Below are 17,626 nucleotides of genomic sequence, written 5' to 3' on the forward strand. Positions count from 1 at the left end.
AAAGATTTCTTCATGGATTTTCCCTTTAAAGAGACTGTACCCAAAGAACAGTTGTCAGGGCTCAGAAATGTGGTCTTCTCTGCGGCAGGTTTCCTGAGCCATGGGTTCCACAAAGTGTGTGGCCTAGAAGATCTACTGCACAGACCATATCAGTCTCTAATGGAGGATGTCCTTCTGAATGTCGTGACAGGCCAGCAGAAGCAACAGCAGAGTGCATAGGTTCATTGTGGGGACTTGGTCACATGACTGTGGAGGCTGAGAAGTTCTATCATCTGCCACCTCCAAGCTGGTGGTAGAAGGTCCTGCCCAGATCTGAAAATCAGAACCAAGATAGTATCAGTCCAGTGTGAGCGAAGAAGAGGACAACATCACAGCTGAAGCAGGCAGATAGGCAGAGACACCCACAGCCACCTGTGTGGCCTCTGATCTCACTGGCTTGAGTGCCCCGGGTAGTTTCTTGTTCTATGCAGGGTTTTGTGAACATAGGACCTTGTAGAGAGAAACAGGCTCAGTCAGTGAATGTCAGGTTAAAGTCATGCCTGAAATCTTTTAGAAACTGTAATGTCTTGGCAAAGTTGGTACTCTCTCTGAGTTCTGGTTTTCTCATCTGGAAAATGGGAATGACCTTGTCTACCCCAAAGAGACAGCGTGAAGACAAATATAGGAGACACCTGCCATTAGCCTCTGCAAGTGCCATCTGTCTTGTTCATCCTGGAGTCAGAAAGTGGCCAGTGTGCCTGGAGGAGGAAGGTTGTGCTTAGAGTGGCTATTGTCAGGTGTCCTGGTGTAGAGGAATAGAACCTGCTTGAGGTAACTTCAAAGGACTTTCCTGAGAGTCTCTTAGCCCCATCCCACTCTTGGGTTTCTGTCAGTCCCCTCCTTCCAAGTGGGACATACTTAACAAGCTGGCAGGTCCCATCCTTGACTGAATAAGGGCATTGTCTCACAGGCCTAGAGACCTGAAGTATTGTTGAAAGCTGCCCTGTCCCCAGTTACCCTGGGACAACTTGTGCCCCCACCCCTTGGCTGTGGTCTCTGGACATCCAACAGTATCTGGAAAATTGTTATAATAAGCTAAACAGATGCCCTGCTTTTCTGGAACTGGGGTGAATTTTCCCTTTGCAGCCAAGAAATACACAAGTATGGGTCTTTTTGGAGGCTGGCCCTGAGTTGCTAATGAACAGTACTGAGGCTAAGTAGGCCCATCTGTATCCCAGAAGCGAAGCAGAACCCTACCCTCTTAACTGCAATGGGGTTGCTGAAGGGTGTACAGACCAAAGTGTGTTGAGGGAGGTGAGAAGACTGAATTTGCACTCTATGGGTATATGGGTGGCTCTAAGTGAAAAAACAATATCCCGCTCCAGAATACTCCTGAGGACAAACGTGAGTGCGTGCGTGCAGGCGGGCCGGCAAGCATGTGTTTTGTGCACACACATAAAGCAATTTCCTAGCAGTTGAACCTGGGCATCCTATAACTCAGCTGACATTCTCCTCGGGGCATTATACTCCACAGGTTAACAGCTCAATCTCATAAGAGGTCCCAACCTGAGACCAGAATCACAAGTAGTTACTAGATTGTGATCTGTTCTTCTGCCCAGCCACTTTAAACTGGGGTGCTCCCAACACCTGACTTGACCACTGACTTGGATTGCTCTTAGAATTCATAGAGACACTGTTACTGTTATTTTAAAAGTTGAATTTCATTTCTCTTGCATTTCTCTTGTTCTGACTTTTTTTTTTTTTTTTTTTTTTTTTTTTTTTTTTTTTTTTTGTTCCGAGACAGGGTTTCTCTGTGTAGCTTTGGAGCCTGTCCTGGCACTCGCTCTGGAGACCAGGCTGGCCTGGAACTCACAGCGATTCGCCTGCCTCTGCCTCCCAAGTGCTGGGATTAAAGGCGTGCGCCACTTGTTCTGACTTTTTAAAATTAATTTTAATTATCTGTGTATAGGAGAGGGAGGCTTCATGAAGGCCAGAAAAGGATGTTGGATCCCCTGGATCTGATGTTACAAGCTCTTGTGGTCTTAATGAATGGCAGAGTCATGTCTCCGGACCCAGTTGTGACTTTTAAATTTTTTTATTTCTTTTGTGCTCTGCCGAAGATAGAACCCAGGCCTTTGTGCACGCAAGGCAAGTGCCCTGGCCCTGATCACATTCCTAGTCTACTCTATTATAAAGATACCATAATGGACACAGGCGTACACCAGGTGAAAGACATGCCCAGGGCAAGTATAGAGGCTTGTGAGTTCCAAACTCCCTGGGAGTCAGTGCCCGCTGGAACTCCAGGGTCCCCAAACTAGAAGCCCTTCAAATCTTGTTCAAGACTTCAATAGATGTTAATCTGCAGTAAACACCTCTCTTCCCGGGAGGTTGGTGAGCAGGGCTGAAAGCCACAATTCACTAGGTCCTTCCTATCCCTAAGGAAATTAAAGCATTTGCAAATTGTATTTCACATCCTGTCACAGTAGTGGAGTACCTGAAGAGTCACACACAGGGAAGGGGAAGCTGGGCAAGGAATAGGAATTGGAAATAAGTAAAGGACTACAGAAAGTTTAAAGACAGAGGGATGTGAAAACAAACCAGTGCACTGATGTTTTTTGGTAAGGTTCAAACACAAATGCCGGGTGGGATAGGGTGGTAGAGTGCAGACTTGGACTTAACCTGCCCAAGTGACTCACAAGACCTCAGAAGCTGGGACTTGGAAGGGTAGCAGGAGAAAAGCACATCACAGTGCCGGCATTGCTTTCCCTCAGTGTTTCCAACAGTGGCCTGTTGCATGCCAGAAAGGGCTGGGAAGAGCAATGGAGACAGTGACCAGGGTTTCCCTGAGTCCCACAAGTTTTAAGGAAAAGAAAACAGAGGACCAACGCCTTTCGGGATCCTGCTTCTGAGGCTGCGGACCACGTAGGTTAGGTCCTTCTTGTAGGTATCTCAGCACACGCGGGGGCCATCGGGCTGCGCGCGCCGCCCTCGTTTCGGCAGGGCCCCGCCCGGCTGGACGCCCGTCCCTGGCCCAGCGTACACGTGGGTTCCCGCACGTCCACTGGGCTCCCACTCTGACGTCAGCCCGGAGCTTCCATTTAAGGCCCCGCCCGCGCGCAGCCCAGAGTGCTGGAGCCTGTGTCTGTGTCGCCCATACCAGACCACGCGGCTGTTCGCCCGACGCTGCTCATCGTGCATTAGCGGTACGGCCAAGCTCCACGCTGCATGCAGCGGGGGTGGTCCCTAAGTCGGGTGGAGGTGGAGGGTCCCAGGCCTGGGCGGTGGTCCGCACGTGGGGCTACTCCGCTATGGGGAAGGGAGCAGGCGACTCCACCCAGCCTGGGGCAGCCAGCCGGGTGGCTAGGGAAGGACTAGTGAGTGGCTGGCCTGAGGGTGGGAGCGACAGAACTGATGCAAGAGACCCGTGCGAAACTTGAGGTCCGGTTGCTCGAGCCTATGGGGACCGAAAAAGCCTCAGCACGTCCGGGGTGGGTACTTGGGAGAATCTGTGCGGTTTGCATTTTCCCTTGCGGGGGTTGGTGGAGTGGCTGCTTCCTGCAGATTATAGGGCGTTTTTGGCTTGAATATAATTTATAAAAGGGCTCCTGGTGAGTCTGGGGAGCGCGCTATGTGCGGATAGAGCGGGAAGAATGGCAGCCCTCCGCACCCCAGACGGAAAGAGGAAACCTGTAGCACAGAGAGGTGCGACACCCACAGTGTCGCAGGTGGAAGTAGAGGCATCCTGACCGAATGAGGCCCGGAACTGAGGTTTGGGTGAGGCTGGTTCTCGACAGGAAGAGCTCCCCGCTCTGCCCCCAGCCTGCAGAAACCTTCCAGGGCTGTCTAGAAATAGCAGCGGTTGTAAGGAGGCCGGATTCCGGCTTGTTGGACCTGGCTGCCTGCCCGGAGATCCACTTGCTCTTTTGGAACAATTTCAGAAATAGACGTAGTGCTTGCTGGGGGAAATATATCCCTCGTGGTTAGGAAACTCTAGGCCTTAGCCCCTCTGTAACGGTATACCCATTTCGGAACGGAAGAAATTTCCCCTTACCGGCCTCATCCTGGGTGATGAGGCTCCGCCCTAGCTGGTGGGTGGTTACAAGTCCCTGCTTCCTGGTATAGCTGTTTGAAATTTGAATCTGGTGCCAAGCCAAGGTGGCTGCCAGCCCCTTCTCACCGTGCTTGCATGTGCTTTGGGCTCTAGTAAGGTCCGAAGTCTGCCCCGAAATGCCTACTTGGAAGTCTCATCCATGGCCAGCAGCCACTAGACTTATATTACTACCCTGCTCTGAAATTGCGCCAGCGCATCGGCTTGCCCGGCATGGCCTGTCAGTCATAGAGATCCCCGGCTGGTCATAAAACTTGTGGTGGGGGGGGGAAGCCTGCGCATGCGCGGGCCCCAGCACGTTACTTTGCCTTAGGGTCGCACCTTGTGGCCGTTATCGGGCCCTCTGCTCTTGATTTTTGGTACTTACTGGAGCAACCTGGCACCCTACTTACTGTAGGATTCTGGGTATTAAGAGCGGAAGAGCAGTTCTCTGATGGTGTCCAAGGAGAGGCCATCTCCTTTCAGAGTTAATCAAAATGAGTGAGTCCTCGGAAGGCTACACTTACACGGAGACCTCGGTATTACTTTTACGTTTCAAGGTGAGGACCAGAGCAGACCCTGGTATTAATGCTTTCCATGCTATGGCTACTCTCATTTCCCACTTCCGCCCTTTTAGTCAATGGAAAGTAGACCAAAGGATACAAAGATTATAAACTTGGTGATTATACTTTGGAGTGACCTCAATGACAGGAAATGCTTCCACCTTAGGTCCCAAAAAGTTCAAAGTCCAAGATGGCAACACTCAAGGACCAGCTGATTGTGAATCTACTTAAGGAAGAACAGACCCCCCAGAACAAGATTACGATTGTTGGGGTTGGTGCTGTTGGCATGGCTTGTGCCATCAGTATCCTCATGAAGGTAAGTGGGGATCCTTCAGGTCACAAGCCCAAGCATTGGGAGGCCCTACATTGTCACATTGTATATAAAACTATCAAGTTTCAGGCACTCATTCAAGAGAGCCTTCTATGAAACATTTTGCAACATGGTGATGCACAAAGGATTATCCAAAGTAACATTATAAAAGGTTAGCAGACTGAGGCCTTTTTAAAATGCTCTACAGTATGTTAGCATGCCCTACCAGCAAGAAAGAATGCAGGGAGTTGAAGGAACCTAGGGTCTCCCATATGGTAGGTAACCATTGGAGCTGTATGCCCAGCTCTTAAGTAATTTTTAATTGAAATGTATATGTACCTGTGGTAAAAATTAATATCCTACCGAATGGGATATCTTGAATTTCTATCCAATCCCTAATGTTCCCTGACTTATAATAGTTTTCCTTTGAGAAAAAAGTGTGTGTGTGTGTATGAGCACACTGGGTAACTGAGGGTAATTGGCTTCTCTCCTACCTTGTGGGTTCTGGGGGTCAAACTCAGCTCACCAGGCTTGTGCAGGAATTGCTTTCCCCTCGAGCCATCTCAATCAGAGCTAAAATTTAATTGGTCAGATAACCACATAATTGCATTAGAAAACACTTGCTGAGACAGGGTAAATTTTTTTTTAAGATTTTATTTATTTATTATGTATACAACATTCTGCTTCCATATATATCTACACACCAGAAGAGGGCACCAGATCTCATAACGGGTGGTTGTGAGGCACTATGTGGTTTCTGGGAATTGAACTCATGACCTCTGGAAGAGCAGTCAGTGCTCTTAACCTCAGAGCCATTTCTCCAGCCCTCAGGGTAAATGTTAATATATATATTTTTATATATGGGGCTAAGACAGGGTTTCTCTTTGTAACCCAGGCTGTTCTGGAACTCATTCTGTAGACCAGACTGGCCTCAAACTCATCTGCCTGCCTTTGCCTCCCAAATATTAAAAATAAAGTTTTAAGGACAGGGTTTCCTCCTGTGCAGCACTCATAAATTGATCCACACCTGTATTTTTTTCTCTTGGAGATGGGATTTGACTGTATGTGCCTCCCAACTGCTGTCATTAAAGGCATGCATTACTGTGCCCAGCTTTGCAGTTCATTAATTCAGAGTCCTCTCCCCCATCTTAAGGTCTCACTCATGCTAGGCAACAGTCTACCACTGTTTCAAGCAGTGGTACTAACCAATAGTGACTAACAGCCTCCCCCCACAGAAGCTCTTCCAGTGGGGAACAGATTCGACTCTGCATGGGGCCATCTGGGAGGCAGTGGGTTTGAATGCCCTGCCTTTTTGATGCCTGAAATACAGAAAATTGCATGTCCTGAAAACCCTCAAAATAAGTTTCCCTTTTAACTCATACTTGTCTTTTAGGACTTAGCAGATGAGCTTGCCCTTGTTGATGTCATGGAAGACAAGCTGAAGGGGGAAATGATGGATCTCCAGCATGGCAGCCTTTTCCTCAGAACACCAAAAATTGTCTCTGGCAAAGGTTGGTTGGGGCCAACTTCCCTTTGTCTGTATTAGGCTTTCAGTTTTAAGATCTTCCTCAGGCCTGAAATCCTATCTGTAATTCTGTCTTTGATTCAAGACAGAAGGCCTTGGGATACTTTTGGTCTCAAAACCTATCAAAGCTTCAGTTGCTAGTAAGATTTTAAGTGGAAAACTGATTGTACAAATATGAAAATCCTCTGAATTAGAAGATAGTGAGATCTGAATGTACATTGTTTCAAGTGTATATTGCTACGATGGAGCCCAGGGCCTTGTGCACACCAGGCAAGTGCTCTGGCTGCTCACCTTTCCAGCTTTGCTGCATGTTTAAATGTTCTTCCACACTGCCCACATCCTATACTGACCCAGACTTTAGAATTTCATGTTAGAGACCTGTGCAGCAGATTCTTGACCTTTTTACACTTAACTGGCACCAGCCAGGAATCCAGGGTTGAAAGTCTTTGACCTCTTACCTGATGGGCATCTCTTTGGGTCAGCTGCCCTGTACCACGGGGTCTACAGAAGAATGAGAGCAAGGAGAAGATTGCTGGGCTCTCAGCAATGATTAAGTGGCTAGCTAAAAAGTAAGAAAATGCCTGGAATGGGGAGTATGTCTCAAGTGGAGGAGGGGAGAAAGAGAATATCCTATGTTAAGGTAGAAATATACACATAAGTAATTGATAGAGGATCAGATATATTGTATTCCGTCCTGTTATAATAAAATGTGACTAAATGTGCAGTATGAGAAAGGCATCAATATTATTCCCATCCTTAAGAGACCACAGTTAGAAGAGTGCATCCAGAGGGAAGGTATCAGTGTCAATAGATCTCCATCTGCTATGGACAGCGGTTTATAGAACAAGTTTTTGCTGCGTAGGTAAAAGTTCCCCAAAGGGACCTTCATTTCTGGTCTTTTCTCTAGACTATAGTGTGACAGCAAACTCCAAGCTGGTCATTGTCACAGCGGGGGCCCGTCAGCAAGAGGGAGAGAGCCGACTCAATCTGGTCCAGCGAAACGTGAACATCTTCAAGTTCATCATTCCCAACGTTGTGAAATACAGTCCAGACTGCAAGCTGCTTATTGTTTCAAACCCAGGTGAGGCTTTTTTTTTTTTTTTTTGGTTTTGGTTTTGGTTTTTTGAGACAGGGTTTCTCTGTGTAGCTTTGGAGCCTATCCAGGCACTCGTTCTGGCCTCGAACTCATAGAGATCCACCTACCTCTGCCTTCTGAGTGCTGGATAAAAAGCGTGCGCCATCAATGCACGGCCCCAGGTGAGGCTTTTAAAGTGCAGAAGCAGACACCCTGCTTATCCTGATGATGTGTTATTAGTTTCCTGTAGCTTTGTGTTTTTATAAAATAGTTCATTTAAGAATGTTAAAGGGGCTGGAGAGATGATGGCACAGCAGTTAAGAGCACTGGCTGCTCTTCCACAGGACACAGGTTCAATTCCCAGCACCCTTACTCAGACACACATGCAGGCAGGATACCAGTGTACATAAAATAAAAGTAAATCTTAAAAAAAAAAGAATGTTGAAGGCTTCTAAATGGAGTTGCAAAGTTTAGAGTTTCTTGTGATCTTGGAGAAGCAAGTAACTATGAGTAATTCTATCTTAATTGGTGCACTGTTAGTTTTAAATAGTACTTTGAATATTTGGACATGAGTTACAGTAAAGATCTTAACAATACTGATCCATCTTCTGTTATCTAAATTTTTGTGGGTTTTTTTTTTTTTTTTTTTGTAGTGGATATCTTGACCTACGTGGCTTGGAAAATAAGTGGCTTTCCCAAAAACCGAGTTATTGGGAGTGGCTGCAATTTGGATTCTGCTCGATTCCGTTATCTGATGGGAGAAAGGTTGGGTGTTCACCCACTAAGCTGTCATGGATGGGTCCTAGGGGAGCATGGAGACTCCAGTGGTAAGTCTTTAGTATCAGTTTTTCTCTTTTTGGAAACAGAAAAATAGTGTAAAATGTCTCTAGGCATTTCTTTACTAAATAAAAGAAAGATGGCTCTGTTAAGAACACTGGTTGGCTGCTGTTCAGAGGTCTTATTATCAGAGGTCCTGATACTGAGTTCAATTCTTAGCAACCACAAGGCAGCTCCCAACCATCTATATTGAGATCTGATGCCCTCTTCTGGTGTGTAAGCAAACATGCAAGCAGAACACATACATAAGACACTGTATATCTACATAGTAAATCAATCTCTTTTTTAGAAAAGTCTTAACTCAAGTATCCATGTTATATGGCATTTATCACAGGGAAATAATAAGCTTGGATATGTTAATTTTTTTAATATTGAGACAGGGTCTACCATTGTAGCCCAGGCTGGCTTGGAACTCAACAGTCCAGGCTTTGTCTTCTGGCTAGGGAATTTCTGGCATGAGCTACTGTACACAGCCTATTCATTCATTTATTTGTTCATTAATTTTTTTAAGATTTTATTTATTTATTATGTATACAACATTCTGCTTCCATGTATATCTGCATACCAGAAGAGGGAATCAGATCTCATAACGGATGGTTGTGAGCCACCATGTGGTTGCTTGGAATTGAACTCAGGACCTCTGGAAGAGCAGTCAGTGCTCTTAACCTCTGAGCCATCTCTCCAGCCCCTGTTCATTAATCTTGATGCTAGTGATTGAACCCAGGATCCTCACATGTGCTAAGCACAGTCTACTAAGCTATGCTCTCAGTCCCTAGATGGACGTGTTAGCCATGGTTCTTAGGATAACTTCAGTCATGTAATTCATTCACCAGTTTAAACTTGGCTTGAATCGCCTGCCCATGACAAGATCAGCCATGTCAGGTGGGGGGAAACATTGTTAGGTTGTAGTTGAGAAGGTTATATTCATGCAATTCTCAGATGCCAGTGAAACCCCCTTAAAGTGTGAATTTGGTGTTATTGATTGTAAATACATAGCCTACACTTTAGTGGGTTAGGAAAATGTGTTAGAATATACAGATCTTGGGGCTGGAGAGATGGCTCAGAGGTTAAGAGCACCAACTGCTCTTCCAGAGGTCCTGAGTTCAATTCCCAGCAACCACATGGTGGCTCACAACCATCTGTTATGAGATCTGGTACCTTCTTCTGGTGTGCAGATATCCATGGAAGCAGAATGTTGTATATATAGCAAATAAATAAAATCTTTTAAAAAATGAATATGCAGATCTTGGTTTTATGCACTGTAAAATTCAAGGCTTTGGTAATCTTGGCCTTCCTCCACAAATGAGGGTAGAGGGCAGGTGAATGGTTACTGTTCTGTGCTCTCCTGTGGAAACATTGTTGTAAGCTGCTTGTTTTTTCCAGTGCCTGTGTGGAGTGGAGTGAATGTAGCTGGTGTCTCCCTGAAGAATCTGAATCCAGAGCTGGGCACTGATACCGACAAGGAGCAGTGGAATGAGGTTCACAAGCAGGTGGTTGACAGGTGAGGTGAGCCTTCGTGATTGGCAGCATGGAAACTGTGTTTAGATTTTCATAGCACTTCATTTGTGTGCTTTTGTTTAAAATTTTTCTTCAGCTTTGTTAATCATAATGCTATATATATATAAAGACTAAAATGCAACACCAAATACAGGTAAGAGGGGCTGATGCTGGTTTCAGTCTCCCATTTGTAAAATGTAACACCTTGGGAATATAAGGTGGTACCATCTCCTAGGAAAATAGTTTGGCAGTTCTTTTACAACTGAAAGCAGATCTGCCATACAAAAAGATCTTTTTAAAATCAAGATCAAATAAATTTAGTTCTACCCTTGACAACATATTAATTCACTCAGAAGGATCTTTTTTATAGGATGTATTTTGGGGTGTATGGATGTTCTGCCTTCCTTTGTGTCTGTACTACATGGATGCAGTATCCGTGTAGTCCAGAAGAGGGCACAGGATTCCTTGGAACTAGAGTTAGACTTGTGAACCATCTTGTTGGTGTTGTGAATCAAACATAGGTCCTCTTAACCATTGAGCCACCTCTGCAGCTCCCAGAAATAAGATAGCAAAACTTTTTATTTTATTTATACTAATAGAAGTACGGCCAACTTCTTTATTTGGATAATATAGGTATAAGTATGGTCTGGAGTCTTTCATTTGTTTTTGTGGGGGGGGTTGTTTATTTTAGACAGGGTTTTCTCTGTGGCCCTGGCTTGTCCTGGAACTTGCTTTGCAGACCAGGCTGGCTTTGAACTCAGAAATCTCCCTGCCTCTGCCTCCCGAGTACAGGGTTTAAAGGCCTGTGCCACCATGGCCTGGATCATTTTGTTTTTGTCTTTAGAGACAGGGTTTCTCTGTGTAGTCCTGGCTGTCCTGAAACCCTGTAGACCAGGATGGCCTCAGACTCAGAGATCTATTTGCCCGCCTCTGCCGCCCAAATGCTGGGATTAAAGGCCACCGCCGCCGCCACCTGGCTTTGGTTCTTACACAAATTCTAGATTTGTTTGTTTGTTTGTTTTGTTTTTTCATGACAGGGTTTCTCTGTGGCTTTTGGAGGCTGCCCTGGAACTAGCTCTTGTAGACCAGGCTGGTCTCGAACTCTCAGAGATCCACCTGCCTCTGCCTCCCGAGAGCTGAGACTAAAGGCGTGGGCCACCAACGCCTGGCCAAATTCTAGATTCTTAAGTAAATATTATAACTGCTATAAGTGAACTTTGCTTCTCAGCCTGTTTCACTTGAATGACCTTGATCCAACTGTGCTGTGTGTAAGCCTCATGGATTTTGTATTAGTGACTTTCTGTTGGCTGTGATAAAAGGTACCACCACCAAACCAATTTCCTGAAGAAAGTTTGTTTTGGGCTTATGGTTCCCAAGGTTTAGAGTTCATCCATGGTGGTGGAGCCAGAGGTATGGGTAGCAGGAGGCAGGCCGCTTCAGAAGTAGCTGAGAGCTTATCCTAACCACATACAGGAAGAAGAGAGCTAAATGTTGCTTGTCTTTTGAAACCTCAAAGCCTGTTCCCAGTGACATGCTTCCTCACCAAGCAGCTATCAACTGGGGACCAGATCTTCAAATATCCTATACTTATGGAGGACATCTCGTTCAAAACACCTCACATGGGCCTGGAGAGATGGCTCAGTGAGGAGAGATGGCTCAGAGGTCCTGAGTTTCAATTCCCAGCAACCACATGGTGGCTCACAACCATCCATTATGAGATCTGGTGCCCTCTTCTGGTGTGCAGATAGATACACATGGAAGCAGAATATTGTATACATAATAAATAAATAAAACCCATACAGTTTCTGAGGTGCTGGGAATGGAACTCAGACTCTCTTGAGTCCTAGGAACACAGGATACATTTCGGTCCGGTCATTATTTCACTTTTGTTTTTCTGCCACTAACCATAGTCTTAGCTATCTCACCAGCCCCTCCATATTTCATTTCTGAGAATTTTTGTTGTTTTGACTAAGTAATATTCCCTCTGTCAATGTACAAGACTCCATGGAGGGGAGGGCCAAAGTTTGCCCTTCCCGGCAAAGGTCATGCTTAACTATATAACATGTCTTGGTGGTTTTTATTGTAAAATATGTTCAGTAAAACATTTATTTTACTTGTTTTTTCCCTGCCCTTCACCCTTTTCCCATTCTTCCTATTCCACAGTGCCTATGAGGTGATCAAACTGAAGGGTTATACATCCTGGGCCATTGGTCTGTCTGTGGCTGACTTGGCCGAGAGCATAATGAAGAATCTTAGGCGGGTGCATCCCATTTCTACCATGATTAAGGTAATGGATTTGCAGAGAAGCATGTTGTATGGTTTATTTCTTGGCTTTACAAAGTCTTAAGAAGACTAATGGAAATTCTCAGTCACTGACTGAAGTAAATTCATCCGTTCATGCTTTTCTTTTGGAAAGAAATAGCTGACCTATGGAATTAATTAATGTCCTATCAGCACTGAAGGTATCTAAGAGTTATGCTGATCAAATGGAAGACACTGCTCAGTTACCAGTCTTAGAGAAATGGGGAAGTGTAATTTATTGTGTACATTACTGAGGCTTGTGGGTTTGTGGGCTTTTTTTTTTGGTTTTGTTTTTTGGGGGGTTTTTTTGGTGTTTTTTTGAGACAGGGTTTCTCTGTGTAGCTTTGGAGCCTATCCTGGCAGTCGCTCTGGAGACCAGGCTGGCCTCCAACTCATAGAGATCCACCTGCCTCTGCCTCCCCAGTGCTGGGATTAAAGGCGTGTGCCACCAAAGCCCAGCTTTTTTTCTGTTTTGTTTTTGTTGTTGGGTTGTTTTTTGTTTTTTTGTTTTCTGTTTTTTTGAGGCAGGGGTCTTAGGTAATGCTAGCTGGCCTGGCCTTGAACTTGAGATATATATTTTTGATGATAACCTTGAAGTACCTCTAGCTTCCATGTGCTCGGGTAACAGACATGTGCCAAGCCTAGCTGTTGCTGTCTCAATGACTTTCTATTACACTGTCCATTGTTACATCATACCTGGGCATCTCTGGAACAGACTAGATCAGCACGCTTGTTTTAAAAAGGCTTTATAACTGTGTAAGAGCTGAATCCCAGGAAACCTGAGGATGTGTAGGCAAAATGTAATCTCTTTCATTTCGTGTTCAGGGTCTCTATGGAATCAAGGATGATGTCTTCCTCAGTGTCCCTTGTGTCCTGGGACAAAATGGAATCTCCGATGTTGTGAAGGTGACTCTAACTTCTGAAGAGGAGGCCCGCTTGAAGAAGAGTGCAGATACACTATGGGGGATCCAGAAAGAGCTGCAGTTCTGAAGTCCTCAGATACCCTAGTGCTTCACTGTCCAGGCTGCAGCAGGGTTTCTATGGAGACCACACACATCTATCTACTCATCTGAGCTGTAGTTAGTGTGGTTATGTTAAGGTAGCCTGGAGAAATCCTCACTTCCCACAGCTCTACCCTGATGCTAAGTGGTACTTGTGTAGCGGTGACCTCGTTGGTGCGACAGTCCCACTGTCTCCAAAACACACTGCCAATTATCTGCAGGCTTCAATTAGCCGTTAGCCTGTGTCTGCTCTGCACCCTTTACCAAACTTGCCTAGGCCAATGAGTTCCCAGTTAGTCACAACCTGGCTCCAGTGTGTAAGTCCATCATGCATATCTTGTGCATAACTGTTCTAAAGGATATTATTTTGTGTATTATGTTTCTGTGGTGTACTTTGAAATATTGTATAAGAAATAAGATCTGCATATGGATGATGCAACCAACTACCCAAGTGTCATGCCAATGAAAACACCAAATAAACCTTGAACGGTGATTAGATTGCTCAGTTTATTAAGACACATTGGGCTGCCTTTGATCCCACCAGGGTCAGGTTTACAGGACAGCTGGATCTACATAGTGAGACCTTGTCTGGAAAACACAAGACACTCAGTTCATAAAGCATTGGATCATCAGTGTAGGTGGAGACCTAGAGCTTATTGGCTAGCCACAACTGTGATCAGACTCTGGGTTCAGTGAAGGTTTCTATTGCTGTGAAGAGACACATGACCACAGCAACTTAGAAAGGAAGTCATTCATTTGAGCTTGATTTACAGTTCAGAGGTTAGTCCATTATCTGCATGGCAGCATGCAGGATGAGCAGCAGCACTGGCCCTACCTTGGGCATTTGAAATGCCAAAGCCCTCCCCCACACCCCAATGACAAACTTGCTCCTACATGTCCACACCCAACCACTCCATAACCTTCAAATATGAGGCTGGAGGCTTTTTTTTTTTTTTTTTCCTTTGGTGTTTGGAGACAGGGTTTCTCTGGCTTTGGAGGCTGTCCTGGAATTAGCTCTTGTAGACCAGGCTGGTCTCAAACTCAGAGATCTGCCTCCCGAGTGCTATGACTAATGGCATGCCCCACCACTGCCGGCCGGGCTACACTGGGGTTTTTGCTTATATGTTTGTATGAGGGTGTCCAATTTCCTGGAACTGGAGTTAGCTGCCATGTGCATGTGCTTATCCAACCCTGGAGGCTATTATTCAAATCACCACAGTGAGGGACTATCTCAAAATGTTATAGTAGATAGCCTTCAGGAAGACATCTCAGGTTGACCTCCATTCTACAAAGTCATGTGATTACACAGACATACAGCTACTTTTATTTTCACATTATTGGGAAATAATTTTTCTCGGAGTACTGTTTCTGGGTTTGTTTCATTTTTTTTTAATGTGTATGGTTCTTTTGTCTGCATGTAGGTCTGTCACCTGGGACTAGGTACAGATGGTTATGGGTTCTGGGAGTTGTTGAACCCAGGTCCTCTGCACAAGCAGCCGGTGATCTAATCCTGAACATTCACTAGCCCCTGTGGTCACTATTTAATGAGCAGCTATTTGGTCATGCAGACAGAGCTTAGCTGGGTGGTTTTATCGGGGGAAGGGATAGGGGGGAGAGAGAGGTGAAGACCTGCCTGCCTCTTCAGAAGAACAGCTGGAAAGTGGGAATTGGTGGGGCTTGTCTCTTAAAGGGGTCTTTTGTGCCTGCACACAGACTGTCATAGGACTGTGGCCAGAGTGATGCCTTTATCACCATATAAAATCTATTTTAAACCAGATATACACACAGAGTTAAAGTTAGCTATCTTTTACTCATATAAAGTTAAACCCAAGTCACATACATGTTCCAGAGCGCACACACATTTTAAACAGGACTTGAATAATCCCTAGGTCAAACAAATGTTTAGGCTTCAGTTTGCCCTTACTAAAATGGCAGTTGTCTATGTGGTCACCCTTAGTAAAGATGGCAGTTAGGTCATCCAATCTGTCTTGCCCTCATTTGTGGGAAATTGTCAGAGGTGATGAAGGCATGGCTTACTGATTATGCCAGTGTTGGATGGAGAGATCCAGTGATCTTTTAGTGGGAAAAGTGACACAGTTGAAGGTTCCAGGGTCCCCAAGTGCCTCAGGATGGGTGCTGGGAGGGGCCTGTTGAGTTTATTGGCACCAATGTCATAATGATACTGCCTTAGAAGAACCTTGGTGAGAAGCCCCATGGCAGTTGAGGGACAAACATGCCATGCAGGCAAAGCTTACTTGGGAGGTTTTACTGGGGGAAGGGAAGGGAGTGGGGTGGGCATAAGGGAGAGAGGGGAGAGAGAGAGAGGATAGGAAAGACCTGCAAAGGGAGAAATTGGAAGTGGGCGGAGCTTGTCTGTTTGTTTGTTTGTTCGGTTTTTTTTCAAGACAGGGTTTCTCTGTATAATAGCCCTGGTTGTCTGGAACTGGATTTGTAGACCAGGCTAGCCTTAAACTCACAGAGATCCTCCTGCCTTTGCCTCCCAAGTGTTGGTATTAAAGGCATGAGTCAACACCGCCTGGCTAGAAGTTTGTCTCTTAAAGGGGCCTTTTGTACCTGTAGTGATGTAGCAGCCATAGGACCCTAGACTGGTCAGTGTACTGCTTGAGTGCATCCTGCCAGGTGACAAAGGCAGGCTAGCATAATGCCTAAATCCTAACACCTGAAACCAGCAGATTCATTTCTTCAGCTGTCCTCAAGACATTTTGTAATCAACCCTTACCAAAGCCTCTTGGCTACTTTTAGGTCAACTTGATACAAGCTGGAGTCATTTGGGAAGACAAACTCAAGAACTACTGTTGTGCCCAAATTCTAAACTCCAAAATGACCAAGAGACCCATTCCAATGCAAAAGCAGTCTTTTTTCTTTTCTTTTCTTTTTTAAAGGTTTATTTATTATGTGTACAGTGTTCTGCCTGCATGTTGCCTGCAGGCCAGAGGAGGGCACCAGATCTCTTTACAGATGGTTGTGAGCCACCATGTGGTTGCTGGGAACTGAACTCAGGACCTCAAGAAGAACAGGCAGAGTACTCTTAACCTCTGAGCCATCTCTCCAGCCCGCAAACAGTCTTTTATTATTTAATGAGTTAACTGTATTAACTCGATTCCTTTGTGCATCCGACAGAGCCGAGTGGGGCAAGAAGGAGCAGAAGGAGCTGCAAGGCAGGGAATTTATTGGGTAGAGCAAGGGGAGTGTCTAGGGGGGTCTACAACAATCTCAGGATTGGTACACTTCTTGTGTTGACTGGTCAACTGGTTGCAATGGCCTATAGACCCTCCTAGGGCAGTTGTTATGCTCTGTACACCACTGTTACCATAAAGCACATTCAGAGCCTGCCAGCTAACTTCTGGGGCTGGGTGAGGGTTTGGTCCCTTACTACCTTGAAAATATTTGCCTGGAGGCAAGTTTATGGTGATGCATTTTCTTTCCCTCCCTCCCTCCCCTTTTCTTTCTTTCTTTCTTTCTTTCTTTCTTTCTTTCTTTCTTTCTTTCTCTTTCTTTCTTTCTCTTTCTTTCTTTCTTTCTTTTTCTTTCTTTCTTTCTCTTTCTTTCTTTCTTTCTTTCTGGTTTTTCCAGACAGGGTTTCTCTGTGTAGCTCTGGTTGCCTTGGAACTCAATCTGTAGATAAATCTGGACTCAACTCAGAAATCTCTGCCTGTCCACCTCCCCAATACTGGGATTAAAGGTGTGTACCACCACCACCCACTAACTAATTTTCTTAACTAGTAATTGATGTGGGAGGGTCCATTTCAATGTGAGTAGTGATATCTCTGGGCAGACGATTCTGGGTTGTATAAGAAACCAGGCTGAGTAAATCATAGGCAACAAGCCAATGAGTGGTTTCCCCAAGGCCTTAGCTTCAGTTCTCTCCTCCAGGTTTCTGCTTTGAGTTCCTGTGGTAATTTACTGGATGATGGACTACGATATGCAAGTGTAAGTCAAATGAAGCTGTTCCTACCCAAATAGTTTTTGGTCATGGTGTTCATCGCAACAATAGGAAGCTAAGACACCAACCCTGAAAGCTGTACTAGAGAGAGGTTTGTACAGTAACTGTTGTCATTTCTGCCTCCAAGGCTTTCCCATTAGGGTTTGCTTCTTGAGAGATAGTTATGGGGAAGGAAATTAGGGCTTTTGTTTTTCTCCTTCTGATGTAAATAACAAGATTGGTCAAGGCAGTCTTGACAATTTACCCTACTAAAATTGGATTTGCTCTATTATAGACTTAAAAAGAAACACCTCTGTTAGTATATAACTTATGTACTATAAAGTTCAAGTTTATGTATTATTTTTTTGTTTAATACAGGATATCTTGTAACCCAGGTTGGCCTGGAACTTTGTATGTAGCCAAGGATGACCTTGAATTCCTTAATTCCTCCACTTCCCAAGTGTTGGAGTTACAAGTGTGCACCACAGTTAGCTTGCTTCATCTTATT

General features: G+C 45.1%; 1 protein-coding gene across 1 annotated transcript; it reads left to right on the forward strand.

The window, feature by feature from the left end:
- Positions 1-4,819: 4,819 nt before the first annotated feature.
- Ldha (lactate dehydrogenase A) lies at positions 4,820-13,164 on the forward strand. The gene is given in 7 exon segments (NM_001244050.1): positions 4,820-4,945; positions 6,333-6,450; positions 7,372-7,545; positions 8,193-8,366; positions 9,760-9,877; positions 12,037-12,160; positions 13,000-13,164. Coding segments are annotated over 7 exon segments (999 nt in total).
- The last annotated feature ends 4,462 nt before the right edge of the window (positions 13,165-17,626 follow it).

The sequence above is a fragment of the Cricetulus griseus genome, chromosome 3 (assembly GCF_003668045.3).
Source record: "Cricetulus griseus strain 17A/GY chromosome 3, alternate assembly CriGri-PICRH-1.0, whole genome shotgun sequence".
NCBI lineage: Eukaryota > Metazoa > Chordata > Mammalia > Rodentia > Cricetidae > Cricetulus > Cricetulus griseus.